This window comes from Rhizomucor pusillus, assembly GCF_041956525.1.
Source record: "Rhizomucor pusillus strain CBS 183.67 unplaced genomic scaffold VTP01scaffold_12, whole genome shotgun sequence".
Taxonomy (NCBI): domain Eukaryota; kingdom Fungi; phylum Mucoromycota; class Mucoromycetes; order Mucorales; family Lichtheimiaceae; genus Rhizomucor; species Rhizomucor pusillus.
Genome location: NW_027192154.1, coordinates 142,122 through 166,460, shown reverse-complemented (window position 1 = coordinate 166,460; position 24,339 = coordinate 142,122). Strand labels below are relative to the sequence as shown.

Here is a 24,339-nt window from a genome sequence, read left to right as displayed (position 1 = left end):
CGTGTTTGTACATATATAAATCTTTCTTATTCTTGTATGTACATATATATATATATATATATTTATATCTTCCCCCACTTCTCTCATTTCTCTCTGTCTCTCTCTTCCCCCTTCTTCCCCCCTCTCGACTGTATATAAAATATTAAAAGGGAATCGAAGTATCTTTTGTTATAACACAAAAAAGCGCGCGTTTTTTTTTCCTTTGCTTTTCTTGAGCAGTGAAAGGTCTCTGTCTGCTTCTCTTCTGTGCTGCTAAAGCATAGGTTAAAGCAGTTAAGAACGTAGCTTCATTCAAGCAACATGGTTCAGGCTTTACGCGAAAGCTTTGAGGGAAGAAGCTGATAGTTGCACGCGTTAAAACTGTAAAGTTTGTTGAATTAGACGCTTATACGCGTGTCACACCTGCGTGTAGCAATACACAGCCCGTGATGTGGTCTACGAAACGAGAAAACATCGTCTCGAGGGCTACAAACGCACTTCTCGTCGACATGTGCGTTTTGCAAGTACAGAGACGCTGTCCAACGTTCAGTGCTGTGCAGCAACGCATCCGATAACATCTCTCTCTCTCGTCTCCTTGAGTTTAGGCTGTGCATAGCGCTGCGAGTCTTATTGCTCTTTAGCAGATTCTTCTACGTTGTTGAGCGTTGTTTTGTAAGTTCCAGCGGCCAGACCTGATGTAGAGAAAGCACGACGCAGCGTAAGGATCATACTTATTTATCCCACGAGAAAAGGGCGAGGTGATTCTGTATACTTTGGAAGATTACTGTTCAGAGTTTGAAGAAGTCGATCCTTGCAAGTACATAAACCATCAGTTCTTCCGTCTTTTTAAAACACAGTGGACATACAGGGCCGTAAAAAGCAAGCGCTTAGGGGATCTTAGGAAAATGAAGGTCGAAATTTCATTTATTGTATGAACGCGACTATATCACTCAACGTTGGTTTCTCGTCAGACGACTTCAGATATGTCTTTGTGTTCGATTGCCTGAAGGCTTCCCGGAAGCATGGAAGAAAAAAATGTCAGGATGATTGTAGCTGCAAAGACTGCTGCTTTTCCTCTCTGTGAATGAGAATACCCAGACACGGTATTGTTCCCATTCATCAGGTGCGAAAAGAATTCATAGATTCATATGGAGTTGCTTCGCTCGACCATTTCAAAAATGTTGTCAAGGAAGAATTTATGATAGATTTACCGTGTTATCAATCACCGAAGAGAGATTTGGCAGAACTGTGTTAGCGACTCTGCTACACTCATATTAATATAATAACGTCTATAAATGCTAAAGCCAAAAACCCTTTGGGGAAATCTGCATCGTACTCCAAATAATTGGGATCCAAGAAGATGCAGAAAATCTTTCATTGAAACGAACGAGTTCTTACTAGAATTCATTTTCGAAAGATGCCCAAATAATAAATGAGACATTATTGGACGCAGGAATAATTCCTATATTTGCTCAATTTGTTCCAATATGCTAATTACAAAATCGTATCCATCTACCCTTCCCAGTGAACTGTAAACGGCGTCAGTATTCCATAGATCAAGCCTGCCAATCGTCTAAATTCGTACCTGGCAGCTCATTTCCTGGGACGAACAATCGTTCAACACCATCTTTGGTGATGACTGCAAGACGTATCACACCACCTGATGAACCGTCGCGAGACATGGCCAGGGCGAGAGCTGTGTATAGATTTGGTGAGCATTTTGCGCTTTGCAGTTACATGGCCACAATGTTACGCACAGTGTTTTACGAATTCAATGCATTCGTCTCGGGTCATATTGTCCTTATATTTCGAGTCACAGTAACCGTAGATGTATGTTGATCCGGAACCTAGCAATCCAAACGAGGTTTCAATACGGTAAAGCGTTCCAGGATACGTTAGACGAAACTAACCACCAATGGCGAATGGTTGTCTGTGCAGAGATCCACCGAGAGGGATGTTATATACAGAAGGACCGTTCTTCTCGTCCCATCCTGCTACAATAATGCCAGCTGTCAACATATCCTTATTCTGGTAGCATAATTCTTGGAACAAGGCTGATGCTGTGCGGACTGTAGGTTTCTCGTTCTCTTGTACGCTGCAAGCAATAGGTTATTCATCCTTAGTTGGTCTTCTACGCACGCTGTGTTGGTTTCAAACGAAAAGGGTGTGCGTACCTGTATAATTGAAGGTAGTAGTGGACAATGTCGGCAACTGCTTGTGTATCGGCAGCGGAGCCCGATCGGCAGCAGTAAATGCGATCATGGACTTTGGTAAGCTTGTCTGTTACTCTGTTGGCAATGTAGGCACCAGTGGTTGTACGAGAATCGGCACCGATGACAACGCCGTCGGCGTAAGCGACTGCCATGATAGATGTCTGGAGAAAAAGAAAGGTGTGGCCGTGAATATGTAGAGCCATCGGACTTGACATTCTGCAAAACTTACACCCAAGTTGACTTCGCCCTGTTTCATTGTTTTCTCGAAAGTGTAGAATATGAACTGACTGAAGCGCGCGTTGGCTTCAGTTTTGGGAGCCGCGTAATCGCTCGCCGGAGTTGAAAGCTTGTTGCTTTAAGGGCCAACAACCCAAATGCAGAAATCAAGGAACAACTGCGCAGACAGTAAAAATGGGATATTTTATAGCATTAAAAAGGATGTATATACATGTTCTTTCGTCTACAACGCAGCAATCACTGTATGTTTTTGTCATCTATTCAAAAATTAAGCTTTGCTGGCAACGCGAGCCTTTCGTGCACCTGTGAGGACGAGCACCCAAACGGCCCAGTCAAAAAGCATCTCCTTGGCCATGAAGAGGAAGGCAGCAGTCAAAACACTCTGAACAATCTTGGAGCTGATACCCTTGTAGAGACCACCAACGCCTTCGTTGGCAATGATCTTGGTGAAACCATCCCAGATAGAGCTGTATCGTTCTTCGGCCTTTTGGCTAATCTGCATACGGGACTTGACAACGCTGTCGAAAGCATTCGTGTTAGGGTATCTTTTTGCACAGTAATTATTTTAAGTAATAGAAGCTTACATGTAAGGATAGGTGATACCGGTGGCGCAAAGCTTGCTAATAGCGCCCAACAAGAAGAAGTCAAAGTTGCTGAGGGTCTTCATCTTTGCGACCTTGTTCTTGATCTGCTCAAATACAGTGTATTGGATGATGGGGTTGATGACCAGCACCAATGCGGCCATGACGCCAGAGTACAAGCCAGCAAGACCTTCGTTCTTGAGGATGCTCAAGCCAACAGTAAGGGCATTGGCCTTCTTTGATTCACCCTCAACACCCTTCTTAACAGTGAGACGAGTCTAATATAGGAATAGATTAGTCAGTAAAAGTCGACCTGGTAGTTGCGGTTAACGTTTCAACAACAACAACATACGTTGACAGTCCAGATAGGGTGAGTTGCCATAACGACAGCTGATCCAGCAATAGCACCAGCGAGCATAGATTCGCTGGTGCTCATGGGTTTGCCCTTGCCCTTGGCCTTTTCAAAGACGGTTTTGACAGCTTCGTAGCAGTAGTAGTAGACACCTGTGAATGTAAATAAGTACGGATAATTCTCGCAAAGTGTGGTTGATAATCAAGATCTACAACGAACCATTTGTGACGGCAATACCGAAAATACCGGAGCTCAGGCCGCTAGGAACCCGAGTGTTCTGTCAGTATCTCTCATCGAACCATAGAACTCATGATAAACTTACGCGTAAAGACCCTTGGGACCCTCTTTAGCCAAAATCTTGACAAAGGCATCCATCGTGTTCTAGGAGAAATTTATGCTTAGCTTTTGAAAAACTATATACCAGCGTATATCAAATTACCTTGTAGGCGTCGCTGCCCTTATCGTTTTTTTGAACCTGAAGACGGCTGCTGACAGAAACAAGGGGATAGGTCAACACCATGGAGACGATGCCACCGCCGGCACCTGGACATTGAATGTCGTGTCAGATTGCAACGATCCCGTCAGCTTGTGTTTGTATCAACGTTACCGGAGAGAGCGTGAGCAACGTTGTCAGACATATCGAAAATTTAGTAGTGCGAGCAAAGGTGGAAGGTACAAAGAGAAGGAGGGCAAATAAAAACCAGGGCAGCAGGCTTTTGAAGGTATGATATTCAGCATGTGATTGAATGCTTCGTGTGCGGGGAATAGTAACACAAACGTCCCGACCTTTCCGGACATCTACAATTTTGCTGACAAAGAGCATCACGGCTCAAAATCATCATATGCCCACCATCCTGATCATAAACGCTGCAAATGGGCTCTCGAATGTCAAATCATAAATGTTTCAAGGGATACCCTTGTAGCTACATATAAATGACCATATCGTCTTCGGTAATCTCAGTTTCCTCATTCTGTCACATTCACGAGGCTGTCTTGATTCGCTGTTGCCTGATATGGTGACCGATGGTTCTCATCAAATTCAAAAGATCCTTTTATCTAAGCACGTGTGCTGGATGTCACTTTCAGAATCTGTGTCCAATGTTAGTATTAGAGCGCGGTTCAGAGTTCTACATTCATTTTATATGCCTGGTCCTAGTCACGAAACCGAATGGACACAATGCCTGGGAAATAATATCCAGACGCTGCGTCGTTAGTAACAGAGTTGCGTAACATTAAACACGCTCGGATCATACAAATAATACTGGATCAAGACTTTGATTGTGATTCCAATGAATATGTGAGACTATAATTTACACTTGTGCTCGAGTTCAACTGGTTCCGCTAAGAATATATTTATCCCTTTGCCATTATACGCTTCCTTCTCGATGAAAAGATGCCTATATGGCTTTACACTCAAGTCGTGTTAAGTCCTCCTCAAACCGTTCGCAAATACATATACGTTGAATAGCCGTAGTCCGGAGCTTTTTGGAAAGATTCCTGGATATGACAATATGATATCTAACTTAGCAGCTCACGGTGGTAATATGCATTCAGTTTCCAAACTGTGTTATCCCATCTGTTTTTGAAACAGGCAACTGGCATGAATTCATCTTTTGCAAAATGTAGTGTATAGTTGAGGTATGTGATTTCACCATGGTGGAGAATTGGGATATTTTCCAGCTTCATTATCAAGATAATGCTACCCGGTTCCAGTGCTGCATGCGCTTTCAGAAGCTTGTCCCCGACTTGGACACCTGTCGAACAGGCGTCCTCCATCGCCTCCTTAAATACCAGTATTATCTCGACGAGAACTCAATCTCCTCTGTGGATTTTGATACCAAGACCCACTCCATCGGGAAAGCGTTGTCGACTGGCAGCAAAAAAGTCCTTGACACCGACTTTTGCCTCGGTTATGTCAAAAAAACACACTGGGATAGCGTTCTGTGCCGCGTTTCAACACTTTACGGGAGGAACTTCTGATGGAAACCGAGGTGCTGTTATTGACGACCTTCGCGTATGGAGCTGGCGAACCACCGTGAATGGTTTGAATGTTATGATCCCCAGTTGTCGTCGGTGGGTCAGGAGCTGAGGCAGTGGAAAGAACCATGACGCTGTCTGGTTTCTCTCCGCTTGAATCTGAGCTAGACTTATATAAGCAAACGATCTTCCTTGCCCGAACTTTTCTACTTTCTCCTTCTCTTCTCTTATTCGCATAACATATCAACAACCATGGAAGAACCTATTCGTATTGGTATTATTGGCACCGGAGTCTTTGCTTACCGCCATATGCGGGCATACAAGGCGGTAGGCGAAGACAAGTTCAAGATAGTCGCATGCGCAAACCGCTCGCGGGACAAAGCGGAAAAGTTCGCAAAGGAGGTAGGCCAACAAAGAGAGAACTTGAGCTTCAAGTACAGTTATACTAAATAGTATATTGTTTAGGCTGGTATTCCCGAATCCGCTATCTACAGTGATCCAAAGGACTTGATCAACGATCCAAACGTTGAAGTTGTAGACGCGCTTTTGCCAGTCCAATACAATCTAGAAGTAAGTGGATCAAGAATATAGCACATTTTGCGGACAACATTTTCTGACAAATCATCTCTTTCTGATAGATTGTCGAGGCAGCCATCGCAGCCAAAAAGCACATTATCTTCGAAAAGCCAATCGGTAAAATGCAATTTTGCGTTCATCACAATCATGCATATTGATATCTTTTCGTTCAGCACACAACGTCGAAGATGCTCGCAAGATCGTCGCAGCATCTCAAAAGGCCGAGACTATCGTTGCAGTAGCAGAGAACTGGGCGTACCATCCTCTGCCCAAGGCTGTTGCAAAGTTTGTTCAGCAAGGAGGTATTGGCGAGGTAAGTGCTGGAAACTTTGATAACAAGGATGTCTATGTATTAATGCGGGCAGTCATAACAGATCGTCAACTTTACATATGACTCTGCTCGACCATACAACCCATCCTCTCCCTACTATGCAACTAAGTGGCGACAAGATCCTCAGCACCCTGGGTAGGTTCTTCCACTCGTGCTTCCTGAACTATGTACACTAACTTATCGTCCTTTGTGATTAGTGGTTATCTAAGCGATGGAGGGGTGCATGATATGGCACATTTGCTTCCCATTCTCGGAAAATTTGAAAGCGTCAGTGCCTTTGCCACAACTAGATACAAGATCCACGGCGCTGAAGATTCACTCGCTGCAACAGTCAGACTCGAAAGTGGCGCAATCGGTGTAGCCAACTTTACTTTTGTAAGTGATTCCGTTTAATTATTTCTTTTACAATTATGCTAACAACTTGCAGTGCTCCGCCGGTGTCAAGAAGCAACGATTGGAAGTCCACGGCACCAAAGGATCGATTGTTCTCATTGATGACAATACCGTCGAGCTGTTCGACCATACTGGCGCTACCGCCAGCATTTCGGAAATCGAGGCTCTAGTCGAAGCTTCGTCGCAATTTACCGACGTTGAAGGCGAAATGTTCAATCTGTTCAACGTCCTCCGTAACGGTGCAAAGTTGGGTGTCACGGCTGAGGAAGCTTTCCATCATCTCGCTTTCGTTGCCGCTGCAGTCCAGTCTGCACAGACGCAACAGATCGTAAAGATTCCACAACCGTAAAATGGACTTAAAAATAAAGCATCATGGCACCGTATCCAAGTCGTACTTGTCGTCATCATCGTCTTGATCGTCTAAAAGTGCTGCTATATCTGCTGGTGGCGCATGGTCTCTCCAATGGTTACGTTTACGATATTTTGTCGGAAGAAACTTTGACAGACATGTCTCCCGCAGTAAACTTTGTCCGACTGCATAGCAAGATAGATGAGAACGATTTGTAGACTAGGAACTTTACAGGTTTAGCACTCACTGCAGGTACCACAGCAGAAGCACCAAGCGAGCCCTGCAAGAAACAATGTCGCCATCCCTACAACAAAGAGCCACAGATGCCAAGGGGAGACTTCCATTCTCAAAGAACGGGAAGAGCTGGTGGTGCCTGAAGCTGATATTGAAAAGACCAACCCAAAAAATGCTTCCCTTCCAACTTCCCCAAACGTCATGAAAAATGAGGACATTACGAAAATTCTAAAGTATGCTAAACCGGTTTGCTCTCAATTAGGATCGAATTGCTTACACAACTATAAAGGGAATTGAGAGAATTTAAAGAGGAGGAACTGTTCCTTTACTCTTTACAAAAGGAATACAAGCACAAGACAGGTCTCGACGGATCGAGCACGATCGAGGAGCAAATTATACCTTTACACCCAAAATTACAGGAAGCTGAGCTTCAGGACTACAAGGTACGCCTTTTCCTCTATTGTGACAAAACAGGTTGATACTAACGTGATGATAGGAGTACTACTCTAAGCTGCAAGCAACGTTCGTGGAGACTGAAACGACCGAACTGTTGCTGCGATGGATAGCTGATGGTTTGAAGGAGCAGCCTACTGAAAACTTGCAAAAGCTTGGTACGTTTTTACAGGATATAATGGAGAAAAACACCCGTTGATTCTTGCTGGATTTATGTTTAGAGGATTTGAATACCGAGCTCAAGCTGCGTCAAGAGAGACAGGAAGCTGATATCCGATCCTTCGTGTCAAAGATTGCAGAGGGGACCAAGAACATCGAAAAATGTAAATCAAGTATTCAATTCTCAATCTGGCAATAATCTAATGATATAATTGATAGCCCATCAAACTCTGCGGACAAGTATCGACGATGCCTTCCAAGCTTTAGAGGATATACAACGCAACGTGAGTGTTGTATATATATCCATAATGTAGGCTGCACTTAACGATTGTGCATAAAGAGAAAAGAAATCGAACGGATCAAAGAACTGGTCAAGGAAGATGATACCATGTCGATTGATGAAGCAAACGCTATACTTGAGCAGCAAACGAATGCTTACATTGAAATCAATACCCGCATCGACGAAAGCCGCGATAAAATTGATGAATTGCAAAAGGCGATCGAAGAAAAGCGACGAACTATTCAGCAATTGCAGGAGCGGAAGAAGCAAGTTGAATCATGGCCCATGAAACGTACTTCGACTGATGAATAATAATCAATCGAAGATAAAGCAAAGTGGCCGAAGACAAGCTCCTCGCTACTAAACCAATAACGAAATCGATATCAGCAGCATCAGCAAACAAAGGAAATGTATGATGGATCCATCCAAATCATTGTGTATTCCGTTTACGCATGCAATAATAGTGCATAATTATATTCCTTTATAAATGCGTCTGTGCTTTTCTTTAAACCATGTCCGTAACTAAACAACATTACATTAGTTTCACGATATAGCGTAGATATCAAAAAGGTTGATTTACCATTCATTGGCATTTCGTCAATTTGTGTACTGTAGTACTGTTCAATATCCCGCAAAATTCTGAGATCGTCGTTCTTGACGAAGTTGATTGCTACACCCTTTCGTCCAAAACGTCCAGAACGACCGATGCGGTGGATATACGCTTCACGATTCACGGGCAGATCGTAGCTGTAAAGTGTCACGAAGGTCAATGGAGAAATTCCCTCAGATTGCAGAATGCAATACTTACTTGATGACCAAAGAGACCTGCTGTACATCGATACCTCGAGCCCAAACATCTGTAGTGATCAACACTCGGCTACAAAGTATACATCAGCTATCTTATTCTAATCCGTTGTCTCGTTCATCTTTTCCGTACCTAGCACCCTGTCGGAATTCCTGCATAATAGCATCTCGCTCTTTCTGAGGCATTTCACCGTGCATCGCGGACACGGTAAAGTTAGACTCACGCATCTTTTCTGTCAACCAGTCGACCTATATAAAAAAGCGGTTGTGAGTTGGCAAAACCAATCTTTCTCTCCAATTACTATGATTATACGATTTACCTTGCGTCTCGTGTTACAGAAAATGACGGCCTGAGTGATAGTCAATGTATCGTAAAGGTCACAGAGAGTATCGAACTTCCATTCTTCCCGTTCAACGGCGACAAAGAACTGCTTGATGCCTTCTAGTGTCAATTCATCACGCTTGACCAGAATGCGGATAGGATCTGTCATAAAGTTTCGTGTCATTTCCAAGACATCGTGTGGAAGGGTGGCAGACAAAAGGACCACTTGAGTTGCTGGTGGTAAGTATCTGTATACATCGTAGATCTGATCTTTGAAACCAAAGTTGAGCAATTCATCGGCTTCGTCGAGAATAAGCATTTTGATGTTGCGAGTACGGAGGTTGCGCCGCCGGATCATGTCGAAAACACGACCGGGAGTGCCTGATACAATGTGGACACCGTGGTCGAGTCTTCGGATATCTTCACCCAAGCTGGTGCCGCCGATGCACGCGTGGCACTGGACGTTCATGTAATCACCAAGTGCCAAGATGACACTCTGGATCTGCGTGGCGAGTTCACGGGTCGGTGACAAGACTAGCACTTGAGTTTCTCTCAGAGAAGTGTCTATAGTCTGCAGCGCTGAAATGGCGAGTGTAGCTGTTTTACCGGTACCGGATTGTGCTTGAGCAATGACATCGCGACCGCGAATAATGGGCACGATGGCTACGAGAGTTCGTGCGAATTAGCACAAATTGTCGCACTACTGACTGCAACGATAAACCTACCTCTTTGTTGAATTGCTGAAGGTTTTTCAAAGTTGTAAGCGTAGATACCACGCAACAGATCTTCTTTGAGACCGATCGAATCAAAAGTAGGAACAACCTTGACCTGTAAAGCAAAGCAAGATCAACAGTCTGTGATCCGAGATTATATAATTCTGATCGAGAGTATACGTACGTTTTCCGAAGTTTCAAAGTTCAATTTCTCGTCTGCTTTTGGATCGTATGCCATTTGTGTATGGGTGTATAGAAAGAAAGCTGTGTGTGGTTTTTTACAAGCGACCACTAACCCGCTGAAAGAAGTCTTCAAACTTCAGCAAGCGACGTCATTGGTCCGACGCCATAGCAACCAAAATTTAAACATTTGTTGGCAACATGGATACCCATACTAACGGTAGAGCCTTGCACCTTGCAGAAAGCTTTCTGATTGCAAATGTACAAAGTAATATAGTCTTGACTAGAAATAAAAATATTTAAGAGTTTTCCCGTGATCCGTGCGGCGACGGGTTGTAGGCAAACCTTAGGTAAAATGTTACTCCGTGCCTTTTCCCGTTTGTCAGAGCTTTTCCCGCAAGTGTTAAAAAAGGTCCAGGGCAAGGTGCTTCCCCACATTTTGCGTTCTCTTCGTCTTCCTTTTCTTCTCTACCATGGTTATTTACAAGTCCACTTACGATCCTATTCCAGTTCCTGATTTGGATATCTACACCTTCCTGTTTCAAGACTCCGAGTATAACACGAAACGCTCGCGTGATAGTCCGCAAGTTATCGATGGCGCGACTGGCAAGAGTTTGTCCTTTAACCAGATATATGACATGAGCGGACGGCTAGCGTCTGCGTGGAAGAAAGACGTAGGTCTCAAGAAGGGAGACGTAGTCGCAGTGTTTGCACCGAACCAATACGATCACTGCGTGCTGTATTTCTCGCTGCTGGCAGCACGCTGTATCGTGTCCCCTGGGTATGTTTTGAAGATCAATGATGTAATTCAAGTACTCACAATGGATCCTACACAGCAACCCAGAATACGCCGAAGGTAGATAAAGAAAAACTTGCCAAGTTATTGACATTTAAATAATGATCTTTTTTTTTTTTACTGCATTGTTGTAGCTGAGTTTCGCCATCAGATCAGTACCTCGGGAGCCAAAGCTCTGGTGACCATCCCAAGGCTACTTCCTGTGCTTCTTAAAGTCTGCGACAAAATCGGTATACCGAAATCTCGGATATTTCTCTTTGGAGACAAGACAGTGGATGGCGTCAAGCCTTTCTATAGCCTTCTGCAAAGCAATCATAAGCACATCGGCTTGCCTATCAAGGGCATTAACAGCTCGGAAGATCTCGCGTTTATCTGCTTCTCCAGTGGAACGACCGGCTTGGCTAAAGGTGTTATGCTGACTCACAAGAACTTTGTTGCTCAGTGTGTTCAAGTAGCCAGCTTTGAATCGCAATTTTAAGGCAGACCTGCTCCTGACACTGTATATCTTGGCTTTCTGCCATTTTACCACATCTTTGGACTTACCAGTCTCGTGATTGGTACCATGTACAGAGCTGTACCTATTGTCATTATGGAGAAATACAATTTGGAACAGTTCTGCAAGTTAGTACAGAAATACAAGGTTACCAATGTCAACATTGTACCTCCGGTTGGTAAGTCATCAAAAACGAGCTCCTGTATTACGGTGCTGCTTGATTGATGATAATCATACATGATTGACTCTGTCCTTTACAGCTGTTCATCTTGCAAAGAATCCTATCGTGCTTAAGTATGATCTAAGTTCACTCCGCGTGATGGGATGCGGTGCTGCGCCTTTGGGCCGAGAGCATACTGAAGCGTTAAAGCTTCGCATTGCAGCACCTGTAAGACAAGGGTAAGTCCAAGTAAAGATTAGACACATAGAAGCGCTGTATTAGGGCAATTTACCGAAACCTGTATTCTGCAATAGCTACGGCACTACAGAAACGACTGCTGGTGTTGTTTACCAAAAAGTTGGCCAGAGCCAACCAGGCAAGTATATAACAACTACAATCCACTGTCAATATACGTTCGATCTCATTTAAAAAAAAAACGAAAATACCCTTTCAGGCTCCATTGGGCATTTGACAGCGAACACGGAACTCAAACTTGTTGACCTTGATGGAAATGGTAAAAATACTTGAAAGAGATATTGATTCAAGGTCACTAAAATTGGGATGCTGCTAGAACTCGGCGACGACCAAGAAGGCGAGGTATTGTTGCGAGGTCCTTTTATCATGAAGGGCTATCTCAACAACCCAGAAGCCAACGCCGAGACATTTACAGAAGATGGATGGATGCGCACTGGCGATATCGGCAAATATGACAGTGCCACTGGAGAATTTTATATCGTGGATCGCTTGAAGGAACTTATAAAGTATAAAGGTTTCCAAGTAGCTCCTGCTGGTAAATATCATTACTAGACACAATCTCTTCTTATCCTGCTAATTGATGCTACTATCATCAGAGCTGGAGTCTCTTTTGATCAAGCACAACGACGTTGCAGACTGTTGCGTAGTGGGCGTGTACGACTCTGCGCAGGCCACAGAGTTACCACGCGCGTATGTCGTTCTCCAGCCAACTGCGAAACCTACAGACGAGTTGGCAAAGAACATTATGAAATACGTCGCCGATAATGTTACCAACTACAAGCAACTTCGCGGAGGTGTACTGTTTGTCGACAGTATTCCCAAAAATCCATCTGGCAAAATCCTTCGTCGGGAAGTCAAGAAATGGATCAAGCAAGAGCAGGAAGAAGCAAAGCGTCTCAGAGCTCGTTTGTAAATACCAAATAGTAGAAAAAAGCCTAGAGAATATGTTCTTGATTGTTGATCAGTTAAATATATCATGGTCACCAAGTGTGGGAGGACACGTCAGCTGCAAAAGACGCGTAAGCTCTTGTTGCCTGAAAGTTTCGGAGCTCCGGCATGCAACGCATATACGAAGCGTTAATTTGCACGGGCTATTTCCTTTTGCATCGCACGTAACTTGTACAATGGCAAGTAAAGAGCTTGAGCTTCTCGGTGAGTTTTGAGATAATCAGCAATGTAAAGGATGTTAGCTCACATTTGAGTGGAAGAAAATGTCGAACTCAAGCTCGCGATGAGCCAAACTGACTCACAGTTGGAGCGTTGTGTCAACTTGTTCCTGGCACCTGTTCTCCTGAAACTATCGAGCGCACACGAGCAAGTCCGTAAAAAGGTAGCAATACAACAAAGTGACTATGCAGATCTCGAATGACGATCGTAACGCAGCTGTTGCCAGGTTATGGAGATCCTGTCGCATATCAACAAACGTGTTAAACCGAATAAGAATATCAAATTACCGCTGGATGCTCTCATTAATCAATTCACGGACGACAAAGTGCCTGTGTTCGTCAAGAACTTTACTGTCATTTATCTCGGGATGTCAGTGGATAGATTGCCACTCGAAGAGATTGCACAGCATATACCAAAATTGATTCGCGGAATATCTCGACGGCCGATACCACAGAGAACAACGATATTTCATATGATATTGCCGGTAACAGACCAATGATGGTGATATGAATTGTATTGGTGTATATGTTTATTTGGATGTATTTAGGCACTTCGAAAATGGAAAATGGAACCCGGGGAGCAAAAGGAAGCCAGGGCGTCAGTGTTCCAATTTGACAAGAACCCGCAGGATATATCCGTCTGTTTAGGATTCTTTTTGGATGTCATGCTTTACCAGCCTCTCTCAAGCAGAGCATTGAAGGAGCAACAAAAGATGGAGGAGAATACGAGTGGATCTTCAGCACCTGGATACCCTGGACTTAGCCAGGCAGCAGTGGACGGTGTTACGAATAAAGGCAAGATCTCTTGGTCTGCAGCAAAGTTAGCGGATGCCAAGGTGATTTCAAAGTGGTGTCTTTAGTAACAGTGGAAGATATCTCATACCGATAAACATTTAGTTGGGAATTTTGAATTTTGTATTGACCCATATCTTCACCGGGAACGAACGACTACGGATCCTTTTGGCAGGTGCCTGTGATGCGAATCACGAAGTTGTATCATTAAGCGAAGATGGGCTGCGACGGTGGACAGTAGATGTGGATATGGAAAACACAACTCTTATCCAATCCCTTTATCTTTTATACATTGGAACGCCAACATCATCTAATATTGGTAAACACCTTGTTTGCAAACACGCCGTCGTCAAATTCTCAACAGCCTGTGATTAGCTGTACAAGATCGTCGACAACCAGCACCCAATCCTTTGAAAATTCGTGTGCTCCAGTACTTGTCAAAATCCATTGCTGCCACTAACATGCCTGCTTACATGGTACAAGTCGTTTTCGATGGCATATATGGTAAGTCATTATATAAAATCATCGGTTGCATAGTTGTTAATTCCTGTGTAGGACAAACTTTCAACTTGAAGCTTCGAAGATCAACTATGAGTTTCCTCCAGTGGACTGCCAGAATGGTAATAATCTCTAATCAACGTGAAGATATTGCAATTCGTTCACACGTCGCAATAGTGTGATCCTTCCAAAGTCGAGCCTGTGGCACAGGTGATAATCTCTGGTCTCCTAAAATACATTGATCAGAATGCTCAAGTATCAGGCACCGGTAAGAATGAGTGAAAAGTTGCCATACCACCTGGTAATCACGCTTAATTTTAGATGCCGAGAGTATAAAGGGATATGCGTACGTAGGATGCGGATTGATTGCAAAGAAAGGTATGTATGATGAAATGTAATACTTGGATGCTTATTAACACCACGATGATAGTTCCAAAACTAGTGCTTGAAGACACGCGTATCTTGTCATTATTCTTTGATAACTTGGAATTGGAGCAAACGAATGTACGAGTCTATGTCCAAGACGCCCTTTCCTCCATGATCGATATCTACACCTTGCTCCCAGAGTCTTCTCCTATTTACGGAGAGGTCAAAGAAATTATATTGAATGCTGTCCAAAAGGTATGCTCTTCAATGGCGCTAATTTTCAAATTAGCTATGATGGTTACTCACGCGCGAAGTTTAGAATAACTCTTATTCCAGATACATGGCTCTTAAATATGCGAATGCAGTGTATCCATATTCCTCTGTCTTTGCTCGCTACGTCTGTTTACTCGGAAGTGCCTCGTCAGTTGGAAAATTGGAAGTCAAAGAAGAATCCGCTAGAGGGCTTCGGCCCTTTGTTCACAAGGAAGGTGGTTATGTGTCCATTACGAGTCAAGATACTGTACCTTCTTCAGCGTTACCAAAGTTTCACGATCTCGTCGAATATATAATTGACAATTCACCAAAAGGGGAATACATATATAACTCTAAAACGCCAGTCATCAACGGCTTTCCTGAAGAAGTCTACTCTGAAATTTTGAAATTTCTGCGGATGATCATGGTCCTAGAAGCCAACCCATATACAATCGTCGTCGATGACAACGTCGAGGAGAAGGTCGACAATAGTATGATGAACGATCCAGAGGTTACCGAAAACGTAAAAAAGTTCATCAACGCTTACTGGGATGGTGGCGAGATCGAATATCGACGAGCACTTGAAAACTGGCTACATCTTATTGAAAAGTCCCTAAATATCGATTTGAAAGGTTTGAATCGCACTTATTAATATCCGTGTAACTGGTGCTAACAAATAATGTTCCAGATCCTGTGCTGTTAGCAACATCTGCAAAGTGCCTACTCGAAATAATCTCATTGGGTCCATCATCCGTAGCTACCAGTTTCAAGTCTCGACTCGACTTTTTCCACAAATTTACCCTGTCTGAAAAGCAAGATGCCCGATTCCTAATGTCGCACATTTTCGGTATACTTGCTAGCGATGATGCTGTGGAGGATTCTTATATCGAAGAAACACTGTCCAACTACTGCAGTATCTTGGAGAAACCGGATACCACTCATCACGCCGGTGGAGATATCGATCGATCACACGGAGCCATACTGTCTATTGGTTATTTGATAGGCAGATGCAACTACCGCTGCAGACAACTCTCTGGAGGTTTGGTGAGAAGATGTATCAAATGTCTGGTTGACAAGCTCGAAGGTCCACCAAGCGCAGCCTTTACACTTTTGGCTGGTGCATCCTGTCGCACTCTAGCTGAAATTGGACGATCCAAAATCTTCCCATTGCCTGTGGAAGGAACTGCCGAGAGTTTGACGGTTCGTGGTATTCTCGACCGTCTAGGTCAGCTCATAAAATCGAGCAAGGAACCAAAAGTCCAAGAGCAAGCGATTATTGCATTGGGACACCTGTCTATTCCACTGAAAGCCCGAGCAGAAGATGGTCTACTACTCGATCTTGTAACCGATGCTCTTTACAAGACTGCAGATACAAAGCAGGTCGAACTGTACTTTGCAGGTGGAGAGGCCTGGTCAATCTATGCTTTTGGATGGGAGTCGCAGGCAATGCAGAAACATAAGGATATCAGCGACATGCGTGTTTTACAAGTCGAGGCGGCAGGCAAGGCCAACGACGCCGATGTCCAGAAGGTTATTGAAAACGTGGTCAAAAAATATGTTATCAGCGATCGATCCTGGTACAGAAAGGCTTCGTGTATCTGGCTACTGTCTATCCTCAAATTCGGCAAAGAGCAAAACGTGATCAAGGTAAATGGCAAAATATCTTCATTGTTAAAAAGTCTTTAACAATGTTCACTTATAGGCGAACCTGGAAACTCTCCATGCATCCTTCTCGAGACTTATCGGCGATCGCGATGGTAATAATTTGCCTACATAATTTAAGCAAGTATCAAATATTAACGTATAGGTTCGCAGATTTCACGCAAGAGGTTGCATCAAAAGGCTTGGGCCTTGTTTATGAATATGGCGACTCCAGGATCAAGGAAGATATGCTTCACTCGCTCGTTGGCACATTTACGGAGGGTCGGTCAATCCAAGCACAATCAGTAACAGATAACACCGTTCTCTTTGAAGAAGGCGCACTTGGAACTACGCCTGATGGAAACTCTATCACGACATACAAGGAACTCTGTTCACTAGCTTCCGAGCTTAACCAGCCCGATTTGATCTACAAATTTATGAACCTTGCGAACCATAATGCAATGTGGACTTCTCGGAGAGGCGCTGCGTTCGGTTTCCAGAATCTAATGTCCATAGCCGAAAAGGAGCTCGAGCCATATCTACCGCGACTTGTGCCCAAGCTCTTCCGATATCAATTCGACCCTAATCCGCGCGTGAACCAGACCATGAAAACCATATGGCAATCGCTTGTGAGGGACAATCAAAAAACCGTCGATAAATATTTTTCTGAAATTATGGAAGATGTGCTGGCTGGGTTGGGCAACCGGCAATGGCGAGTCCGAGAAGCATCGTGCGCTGCAGTGACAGACTTGGTGCAAGGCAGACAGCTAGCACAGATTGAGCCATACTTGGAACGTCTGTGGACCATGTCTTTCCGAGGATTGGACGACATTAAAGAATCTGTACGCTTGGCTGCCACGCAGACTTGCAAGTCTTTGACGAAACTTACCGTGCATTACTGCGACCCCACCGTCGTTTCTGTTGCCGATGGATCCAAAGTCATTGCTATTGTCATGCCATTTTTGCTCGAAAGAGGAATTGTATCTGATGCTGAGGACGTGCGCAAGTTCAGTCTCGATGCGTTGTTACGTATCTGCAAAACTGGAGCAAGCTTACTTAAGCCATACATACCTGATTTGGTTGATACGTTGTTGCAGGCCTTGTCGTGTAAGATGTCTCTTAAATCTACAATGACTCTATGCTAACGTGTATCACAATTTAGCTATGGAGCCGCAAGCACTGAACTACTTGACTTTCCATGCCGAAAAATATAATATCACCCAAGAACAGGTAAACAATGATTTCTTTTCTCGTTAAGCGAGCAGAAAATAATCAGGTAACGCTATTTCGAATTCCATTTTTTATTAGCTTGATAACGCCCGTTTAAGCGGCGCAAAGAACTCCCCAATGATGGAAGGAATAGAACAATGTATTAATCAAATTGACGAGGAGGTGATGAAAGCACTGGCACCACGGATCATCAATATTATCAAAAAGGGCACCGGGCTTCCGACAAAGGTAGGTTGCCAAGGTAGACAGTTTTAGCATCCACAATGCTTACCTGAAGCGGCGGCGCAACGCAGGCTGGATGCGCAAGGTTTATCGTTGCACTTTGCATGAATCGGCGGTTAGCATTTGAACCTCACGCCGACTCGTTCTTGAAAGCATTGAGTGGTGCTATACGTTCCAAAAATCCAATTATCCGCAAGTCCTTTGCAACTGCAACGGGCTACGTCTGCCAACTGGCAAGTATCGAAAAGCTAGAATCGTTGTCAAAGCATTTGACAAAACTTTATGTTGAAGAATCCGGTGAGTTTCCTTGCTGCCAAATTTCGCTGTTGCACACTACTTACAGCTTTGGGTTTAGATGAAGATGCACATGCTGCCAGCGCTGTTACGATGGTGGAAATGACCCGGTTTGCAACAGATCGCATGAATTCCATAGCATCTGCTATTGTTCCCTTGATTTATTATGGCGAACATGACCCAGATGACAGTATCAGCAAGTTGTGGAAGGATGCTTGGGAGAATCTCACTTCAGGTATACCTGATACATATATTATATGGATTACACGCCTTCAATTAAATCTATGTATTACGTCATTCTTTAGGCACTAGAAGTTTGGTTGTACTGCACATCGAAGAGATTATTGATTTTGTACAGCCGTTGCTATCCTCCCAATACTGGCAAACAAAGCAGACTGCTGCGTTGACCATTGCAGATATGTGCAAAGCAACGGGCGACGGAGTCGGTGAACGTGCAGATAAATTGATGCCAGTTATGGTCACTACGTTGGCAACGAGATCATGGTCTGGCAAAGAGAACGTTCTCCAAGCATTTGTGAAGCTCTGTGTATCGTCACCAAACTATTTTGCAAAACCTGGCTGTAAAGTGTCACTTGACGAAACCCTAAAGGTATGTTGCTAAATGCTTACAGCAACAACAGAGAATACTTACATACCTTGACTACAAATTAGATTGTTATTCGTGAGGCCAAACGTAACAACAGAGTTTACCAGAGGCACGCGCTTACGTCTTTGCGCGAATACGCTGATGCTTTTGCTGACAAGCTGGACATATACTCAAAAGTTCACGAGTTTTTGGAGGACCTGTGTACGATGGACGAAGCGGATGTCATGGAAGAGGATGATAACGATAATGCCAAACCATTGCTTCTGATGACCAAGGCGAATGCATTCAAAGCTTTGGTATCTTCCTTCCAGCCCAAGCATTTTGCAGCGCAAGGCAAGTCGAAGCCATATCAGATATGGTTCAATGAAAATGATAATGCTAATACAATGCTCCTCACTTGATGCAGGCGAGCAAACCAACCAGCTATGCGATATTCTGACCAGCAGTTTGCCCAACAATGTATGGAATGTACAGATCTCTATACTGGAAAGCATGAGTACATTTCTGGACCACTGTGCACCTGGAAGCCTTGGTCTCGAGGCATCAACGAAGATTGTTGAATCGTGTATACACTGCTTGGAGGATATGAAATACAGCGCCATCCGGACCGCAGCCGTTGCTGTTTTAGAAGACGCTGTCAAGCACCGTACTTGTAAGTCAACTACACTTGCTGACTCCCATGCTATGGGATATATCAATAACGCTCTCCTACAATTTTTAGTTGACAACGGTTTGAAAGCTTCACTGGCCGAGAAACTCGAAATATTGCTTTCTAAAGAGCAATCAGCAGCGATACAGGAGCGCATTCACGCAGTTTTGAATACTTTGCGTCAATAATAGAGCATTGTACATCTGTCAATAAAGCTTACTCTGCACTTTTCTCGTGCTCGCATCACATGTATCCTCAGATCGCCGCGCTGGTGCTTTCAAAACTACTATCAATAGTACATTGATTGTATCTTTATCGAACTGTCATGTAAGATAAAAGTCTGGAATTCCTTAACATGTTATTAGCAGTACTGCATGTTATTAACAATTGCGGTAGGAGATCTCTTCAACGCAGCTTGCACTAGCTAAAATAAGGTAATATTCTCTGATGCCTGGCGCTATTCCAGGGAGGAGTTGTTCAGAAATTTGAGTTTAGTTCCGTTGTTTTATTTGGTATGCAGCAGGCTTATCCATCTAAAAAACTCCCCGTTCTAGCGGAATAATTTCTTGCATAATGAAAGTGCACAATCAAATAAACATGGTGGATTTACAGTTGTTACCGTGGCACCATTCGGTTTTTGTCCGTTTTAAAGACGTGTGATTACGTTCGGCTATTGAAGTAGTAGTAACTCGATCTTGAAATTGACATTTTCAAAGTTTATCTTGTTGACGAATGAGCTTTTTGTATCAGGTGCATGCGAAATCCAGTCTGGAGATCAGACTAGCAGATATGGCATACTTTTCTCCTCTTTGGCGGGACGCGAAGGGGAGGGAAAAAAAGAGCTGTTGGTTTGAGCTCCACTGCCAACAAGCTACCACCCGGCCCCGGAAATTATCTTGGCATTTATATGGTTTGATGTATGCGTCAGCAGCCCCCTGCTATGCATTCATGGTCACAGTTTGCTGCACGAGTTGCCAGATGTCATGTTGTCACTCGTCGTCGTAGGATTCCAGTAATCTCAAGTGGAATGATAGCAAAAGAAAGCCCACCACGAGAGAAGAAAAGCGTTCTAGTACAAAGGTTTCAACTTCTGACTGCGTAGCAGGATGGTGTTAGGTTTAACGTATCTCGCATGCAAGCCTCTTTAGGTAATCAGCACCAGCAGTATACATTAAATAGTTCACAAATGCATGCATGGGGAGTTTGTGCCACCCATTTACCTCCTTAAACTGCAGAGCTTCTTTTAGTGTACCACACACTACCCCTTGAGCTGCATGGGTTGCACTCGGGCGCTGGGTGGTGTCCTGTTCATGAGAATCAATCAATTCAGCAGCTGCCTAGACGAACAACTTCTTACATATGCCCTACTTTTCCTTTAGAAGACGTCAAAACCAGCAGCATCAGCCTTTTTTGGAAAAACAAGCAAGTTGACTGTCTGTCCGTAAGCCTGGGAAGAGGATGTTAAACACGCTCGGACCTTATGGCGCGGGTTTGCTGGCTGCTAGAATTAAGCTTTGCGAACAACGTTTCCGCGGAAGATGATAGTAAGCTATATTTATATACACCGGTGCACAACAGTCAATTGAATATTTACAACGTCTACAATCAAATCTAATAGGCGCAAAGTGAAGGAGGAGAAAATTCTCGTCTGCAGGTATGCTGTGAGGATGAACAAACAACACAAAGGCGGGCGGGTCTCTTGACACAGGTGCCTTGCACTAGACAAACCTTCCGCTGCATTTACCATTCGTGCAGTGGAGGAGGGAGGCTGCGTGGGATACAGTATAGATATACCAGAACAACCAAACATAAAAGGACAGTATTTGTACCACCAGCAGATCTCGATTTTTAACTTGGTTGCTCCCTTTTCGGTAATGGGATGCAATATTCATTGTTTCGACAAGGCACTCTCAGCAGTAGCACAGACCAGCGCAAGCTAACTTGGGATAAAGGAGGAATAGAGTGGCCGAGGTCTGGAACGGTGTTCCATCCATGTTCGACGGTCCAACGTATGTGACAAAGAAGTTCAAAGGATGAATCAATACGACACGATGTTTTCGACAATCCTGGAATGAGGCACGCCTTCATGCGGCGCAGTGTGTAACGTTCGCTTCCAAGTTCAAGGTCAGGATCCCCATCACTCTTATTCTTTATCGCAGTGACAACAACAAGGTGAACCTTCGTAAATCGATATGCAACTGTGACGCGGATGAAGCCAGAGTTAGAGAAAGACTGTGCCTCTCCCTCTCTCTTTTTCTCTGCCCACAATGGACTTTTTCTTATAACTGCAGCGAGGAATTATGCTCGATGTAAAAAGAAACAGCGGTTTTGACACGAGACCCTTAATTTGTTTTTTCTTTTCTTTCCACTTTGGACAGAAAGGAGACACAGACCGACTTTCTCGAGCGATTCCGTCTCCTGTCCTAGTCCTGCATTTTCTAATCCTGTCCAATATTTAACTGCCCAATATTTAAGCTTTCTTCTTTTCTTTCGGTTTGCTCTCTAAATTTCTTTGTTTTGTCTCTCTTTCTTTGACCTTGACTTTCCCTTTCCCTGCTGTCGAATCCTACAAACATGCAAATCCAGCCTAAAAGTGTTTCGACGGCGTTGTCATCGCCGCCGCGTGGCAACGAACAAGCAGACGACTTGCGCGCTTCCACAGCAACCGTCAAGCCCAACGCTGCTTCTGCTGATGTAATCGCTGACAAGAGCAGTGGAAGAAAGTTGTATGGTTGCAAGTACTGTGACAAGAGTTTTACCAAGCCGAGTGCGTTGAGGTCACATGAGTACACTCACACTGGTGAAAAGCCGTTTGCTTGTCACATGTTCGTAAGATAGCATCTATGTGATCGACGTATTTGACAGCTAGTCCTCAACATGTTTCTCCATTGTTTTTAGTATTGGATGTAATCGCCGCTTCGCTGTCGTTAGCAACCTGCGTCGACACTTTAAAGTGCATGCTCCAAAACCGTCTGTTGGTAGTACTCGCATGTCCTATCTGGAACGTTTGCAATGTCTTCAAAGACTCGAAGCATCCTTGTCACCTCGCACGTTATCACCTGTCTCCGTCCAGTCTCCATCTTCAATCGGACGAGAGGAAGAAGATTTTGCTACAACAATGAGGTCAGTTCGAAACCAATTGCCAACGCCGCCGGTGCCTACCGTCGAGGATGTTGAAAGCTTCAACAACCACAACGGCGCAACACGGAACCCAACAGCAACTTACTACCATCACCAACAATCACCAGCCTCTGCTTTAGTAGTCAACAACAATCCTGCTATTGCTTCATCTTGCTGCGGATACCCCACCTCATATACCCTTCCTACCTACATAACCAGTCAGTTTGCTCCTATCAATACACAGCTCAGTTTACAGTCAACATACCTGTACCATCCTTGTCCTGCTGAGAACGACATGTTTGATATGCTTTGTCCCACTGCTGCTGGAGCAAGGTCTACCGCCGCCCTTGCTTACGACGCAAGCTGTATTATACCACCTGTTACTACACCTTTCGCTACTGCGTTCAGCACCCACCATCAGCAATTTCCACCCACACCGTACAACGTGTCAGACCATCCAATGACATCTTACTTTTGTATGCGTAGGTCATAGATGTAGTAAACAAAACACACACATTATCATCCATTCTGCCTCTTGACTTTTTCATCAACCTTCGTTACGTTTATTTCCATGTTAAAAAAAGGACAATCGATATTGTCACGATCAGCATAAATACGTTACCAAGGTTGAACGTTCTTTTGCAATAAACTTGTGTTTATCTTCCTGCCTGGCTACAGGGTTCCAGGACCACTTTACATTGTATAATCAGAGATATAAGATGGAAAGAAGAAAAGAGCTGCGAAAACTTTGAGGAAGAAAAAATTTCGTATTTATACATTGCTGCCGAAACGAGATCCAAGCATGGATACAGACGCATGGGTTTAGGGAGGTTGCGATGAATGCTAACCATCCGAATGTGACACCGTCTTGTCCTTCTTCTCATGCCCATTTTTATCGAGTCTTGTCAGTCGATTGATACGCATTCCCAACATGTTTCGGCAATGCCGAGCATCAACACCCATCTCCTTTGCTTGTCTACTGATCCATCTCGAAAGTTCCCTGATACTCGGAACTATCTATTATGAATTGAATTTCTGGAGAGATACACTGAGGTCTAAATGTTCTTCATTACTGCTCTTGTTGATGACTTTGCCAACCATGCTGCGCCTGCCTGGCAGCCGCATGCATGCGTTCGAGAAATTCTGTTTTCGGGCAGGTGTCAGTGTTTATACGCGAGAGCACGTCATTCTCGTGCGTCGCCAGCAGCTTTTGCTTCGTCTTGTCAGTGTACACATTGAGTTGCATGTGATACAACCCGCAGTTGAGCGACGGCAGCGACGGCGACAAGATATAGTAACGCGAGTGCTCGAACTGTTCCATTCCCGCAGAGTTCTTCAATTGCATGGCAGGAACGCGAATGGGATCGGATTTGTCAGACGGATTCTCCAGCACAGCTTCAATGTAAGGCTCGGATTGTTGTCCAGCAAGAGGTTTGTGCATTTGCACCAGCCAGGAGTAACTAAGCGGTGCTGTTGTAAATAACCATGCAACAACAAACAAACTGGCAACCCGTTTCAAGTACTTACTGGGCCGTCAATTGTTCATTTTTGGTATTGATGGCGAAGCTTGCAGCCAGGTCTTCAAAGTGCTTGGATTTTTTGAAATGCGGCTCGCGTACTTTGTTGTTGAAAAGACACCCACACGAAAAGTCCATTACGTTATAT

General features: G+C 44.1%; 11 protein-coding genes across 11 annotated transcripts; 5 read left to right on the top strand and 6 right to left on the bottom strand.

Annotated features, from left to right (window-relative positions):
* Nucleotides 1–1,491: 1,491 nt before the first annotated feature.
* VTP01DRAFT_2013 (uncharacterized protein) lies at nt 1,492–2,448 on the bottom strand (the record flags this gene model as incomplete). The annotated part of the gene is made up of 6 exons (XM_069380428.1): nt 1,492–1,508; nt 1,565–1,675; nt 1,737–1,826; nt 1,890–2,074; nt 2,154–2,353; nt 2,422–2,448. The coding sequence occupies 6 exons, from the start codon at nt 2,446–2,448 to the stop codon at nt 1,492–1,494; spliced, it is 630 nt and encodes a 209-aa protein (XP_069237516.1).
* Nucleotides 2,449–2,697: 249 nt separating this feature from the next.
* Nucleotides 2,698–4,000, bottom strand: VTP01DRAFT_2012 (uncharacterized protein; the record flags this gene model as incomplete). The annotated part of the gene is made up of 7 exons (XM_069380427.1): nt 2,698–2,947; nt 3,014–3,288; nt 3,363–3,514; nt 3,582–3,622; nt 3,685–3,743; nt 3,802–3,905; nt 3,970–4,000. The coding sequence occupies 7 exons, from the start codon at nt 3,998–4,000 to the stop codon at nt 2,698–2,700; spliced, it is 912 nt and encodes a 303-aa protein (XP_069237515.1).
* Nucleotides 4,001–4,880: 880 nt separating this feature from the next.
* Nucleotides 4,881–5,469, bottom strand: VTP01DRAFT_2011 (uncharacterized protein; the record flags this gene model as incomplete). The annotated part of the gene is made up of 3 exons (XM_069380426.1): nt 4,881–5,144; nt 5,211–5,260; nt 5,328–5,469. The coding sequence occupies 3 exons, from the start codon at nt 5,467–5,469 to the stop codon at nt 4,881–4,883; spliced, it is 456 nt and encodes a 151-aa protein (XP_069237514.1).
* A 122-nt stretch (nt 5,470–5,591) lies between these two features.
* On the top strand, nt 5,592–6,988 carry VTP01DRAFT_2010 (uncharacterized protein; the record flags this gene model as incomplete). Its single annotated transcript, XM_069380425.1, has 7 exons — nt 5,592–5,741; nt 5,805–5,909; nt 5,978–6,032; nt 6,089–6,228; nt 6,290–6,381; nt 6,444–6,621; nt 6,674–6,988. The coding sequence occupies 7 exons, from the start codon at nt 5,592–5,594 to the stop codon at nt 6,986–6,988; spliced, it is 1,035 nt and encodes a 344-aa protein (XP_069237513.1).
* A 21-nt stretch (nt 6,989–7,009) lies between these two features.
* On the bottom strand, nt 7,010–7,332 carry VTP01DRAFT_2009 (uncharacterized protein; the record flags this gene model as incomplete). The annotated part of the gene is made up of 2 exons (XM_069380423.1): nt 7,010–7,173; nt 7,236–7,332. The coding sequence occupies 2 exons, from the start codon at nt 7,330–7,332 to the stop codon at nt 7,010–7,012; spliced, it is 261 nt and encodes an 86-aa protein (XP_069237512.1).
* A 91-nt stretch (nt 7,333–7,423) lies between these two features.
* Nucleotides 7,424–8,426, top strand: VTP01DRAFT_2008 (uncharacterized protein; the record flags this gene model as incomplete). Its single annotated transcript, XM_069380422.1, has 6 exons — nt 7,424–7,455; nt 7,512–7,665; nt 7,719–7,833; nt 7,897–7,998; nt 8,054–8,118; nt 8,175–8,426. 6 exons carry the CDS (start codon nt 7,424–7,426, stop codon nt 8,424–8,426), a joined length of 720 nt encoding a protein of 239 aa, XP_069237511.1.
* A 193-nt stretch (nt 8,427–8,619) lies between these two features.
* On the bottom strand, nt 8,620–10,191 carry VTP01DRAFT_2007 (uncharacterized protein; the record flags this gene model as incomplete). The annotated part of the gene is made up of 7 exons (XM_069380421.1): nt 8,620–8,636; nt 8,695–8,861; nt 8,923–8,991; nt 9,052–9,167; nt 9,239–9,903; nt 9,966–10,068; nt 10,138–10,191. The coding sequence occupies 7 exons, from the start codon at nt 10,189–10,191 to the stop codon at nt 8,620–8,622; spliced, it is 1,191 nt and encodes a 396-aa protein (XP_069237510.1).
* Nucleotides 10,192–10,606: 415 nt separating this feature from the next.
* On the top strand, nt 10,607–12,750 carry VTP01DRAFT_2006 (uncharacterized protein; the record flags this gene model as incomplete). Its single annotated transcript, XM_069380420.1, has 9 exons — nt 10,607–10,914; nt 10,970–10,989; nt 11,064–11,336; nt 11,409–11,600; nt 11,683–11,821; nt 11,897–11,985; nt 12,037–12,096; nt 12,154–12,372; nt 12,434–12,750. 9 exons carry the CDS (start codon nt 10,607–10,609, stop codon nt 12,748–12,750), a joined length of 1,617 nt encoding a protein of 538 aa, XP_069237509.1.
* A 211-nt stretch (nt 12,751–12,961) lies between these two features.
* Nucleotides 12,962–19,742, top strand: VTP01DRAFT_2005 (uncharacterized protein; the record flags this gene model as incomplete). The annotated part of the gene is made up of 22 exons (XM_069380419.1): nt 12,962–12,989; nt 13,046–13,167; nt 13,231–13,488; nt 13,552–13,839; nt 13,901–14,114; nt 14,171–14,299; nt 14,351–14,415; nt 14,471–14,561; nt 14,615–14,671; nt 14,724–14,914; nt 14,979–15,543; nt 15,600–16,558; nt 16,614–16,668; nt 16,727–17,659; nt 17,715–17,782; nt 17,861–18,010; nt 18,076–18,301; nt 18,360–18,533; nt 18,604–18,908; nt 18,971–19,238; nt 19,312–19,557; nt 19,627–19,742. The coding sequence occupies 22 exons, from the start codon at nt 12,962–12,964 to the stop codon at nt 19,740–19,742; spliced, it is 5,508 nt and encodes a 1,835-aa protein (XP_069237508.1).
* A 2,386-nt stretch (nt 19,743–22,128) lies between these two features.
* Nucleotides 22,129–23,167, top strand: VTP01DRAFT_2004 (uncharacterized protein; the record flags this gene model as incomplete). The annotated part of the gene is made up of 2 exons (XM_069380418.1): nt 22,129–22,379; nt 22,453–23,167. 2 exons carry the CDS (start codon nt 22,129–22,131, stop codon nt 23,165–23,167), a joined length of 966 nt encoding a protein of 321 aa, XP_069237507.1.
* A 576-nt stretch (nt 23,168–23,743) lies between these two features.
* On the bottom strand, nt 23,744–24,329 carry VTP01DRAFT_2003 (uncharacterized protein; the record flags this gene model as incomplete). Its single annotated transcript, XM_069380417.1, has 2 exons — nt 23,744–24,134; nt 24,202–24,329. 2 exons carry the CDS (start codon nt 24,327–24,329, stop codon nt 23,744–23,746), a joined length of 519 nt encoding a protein of 172 aa, XP_069237506.1.
* Nucleotides 24,330–24,339: the final 10 nt, after the last annotated feature.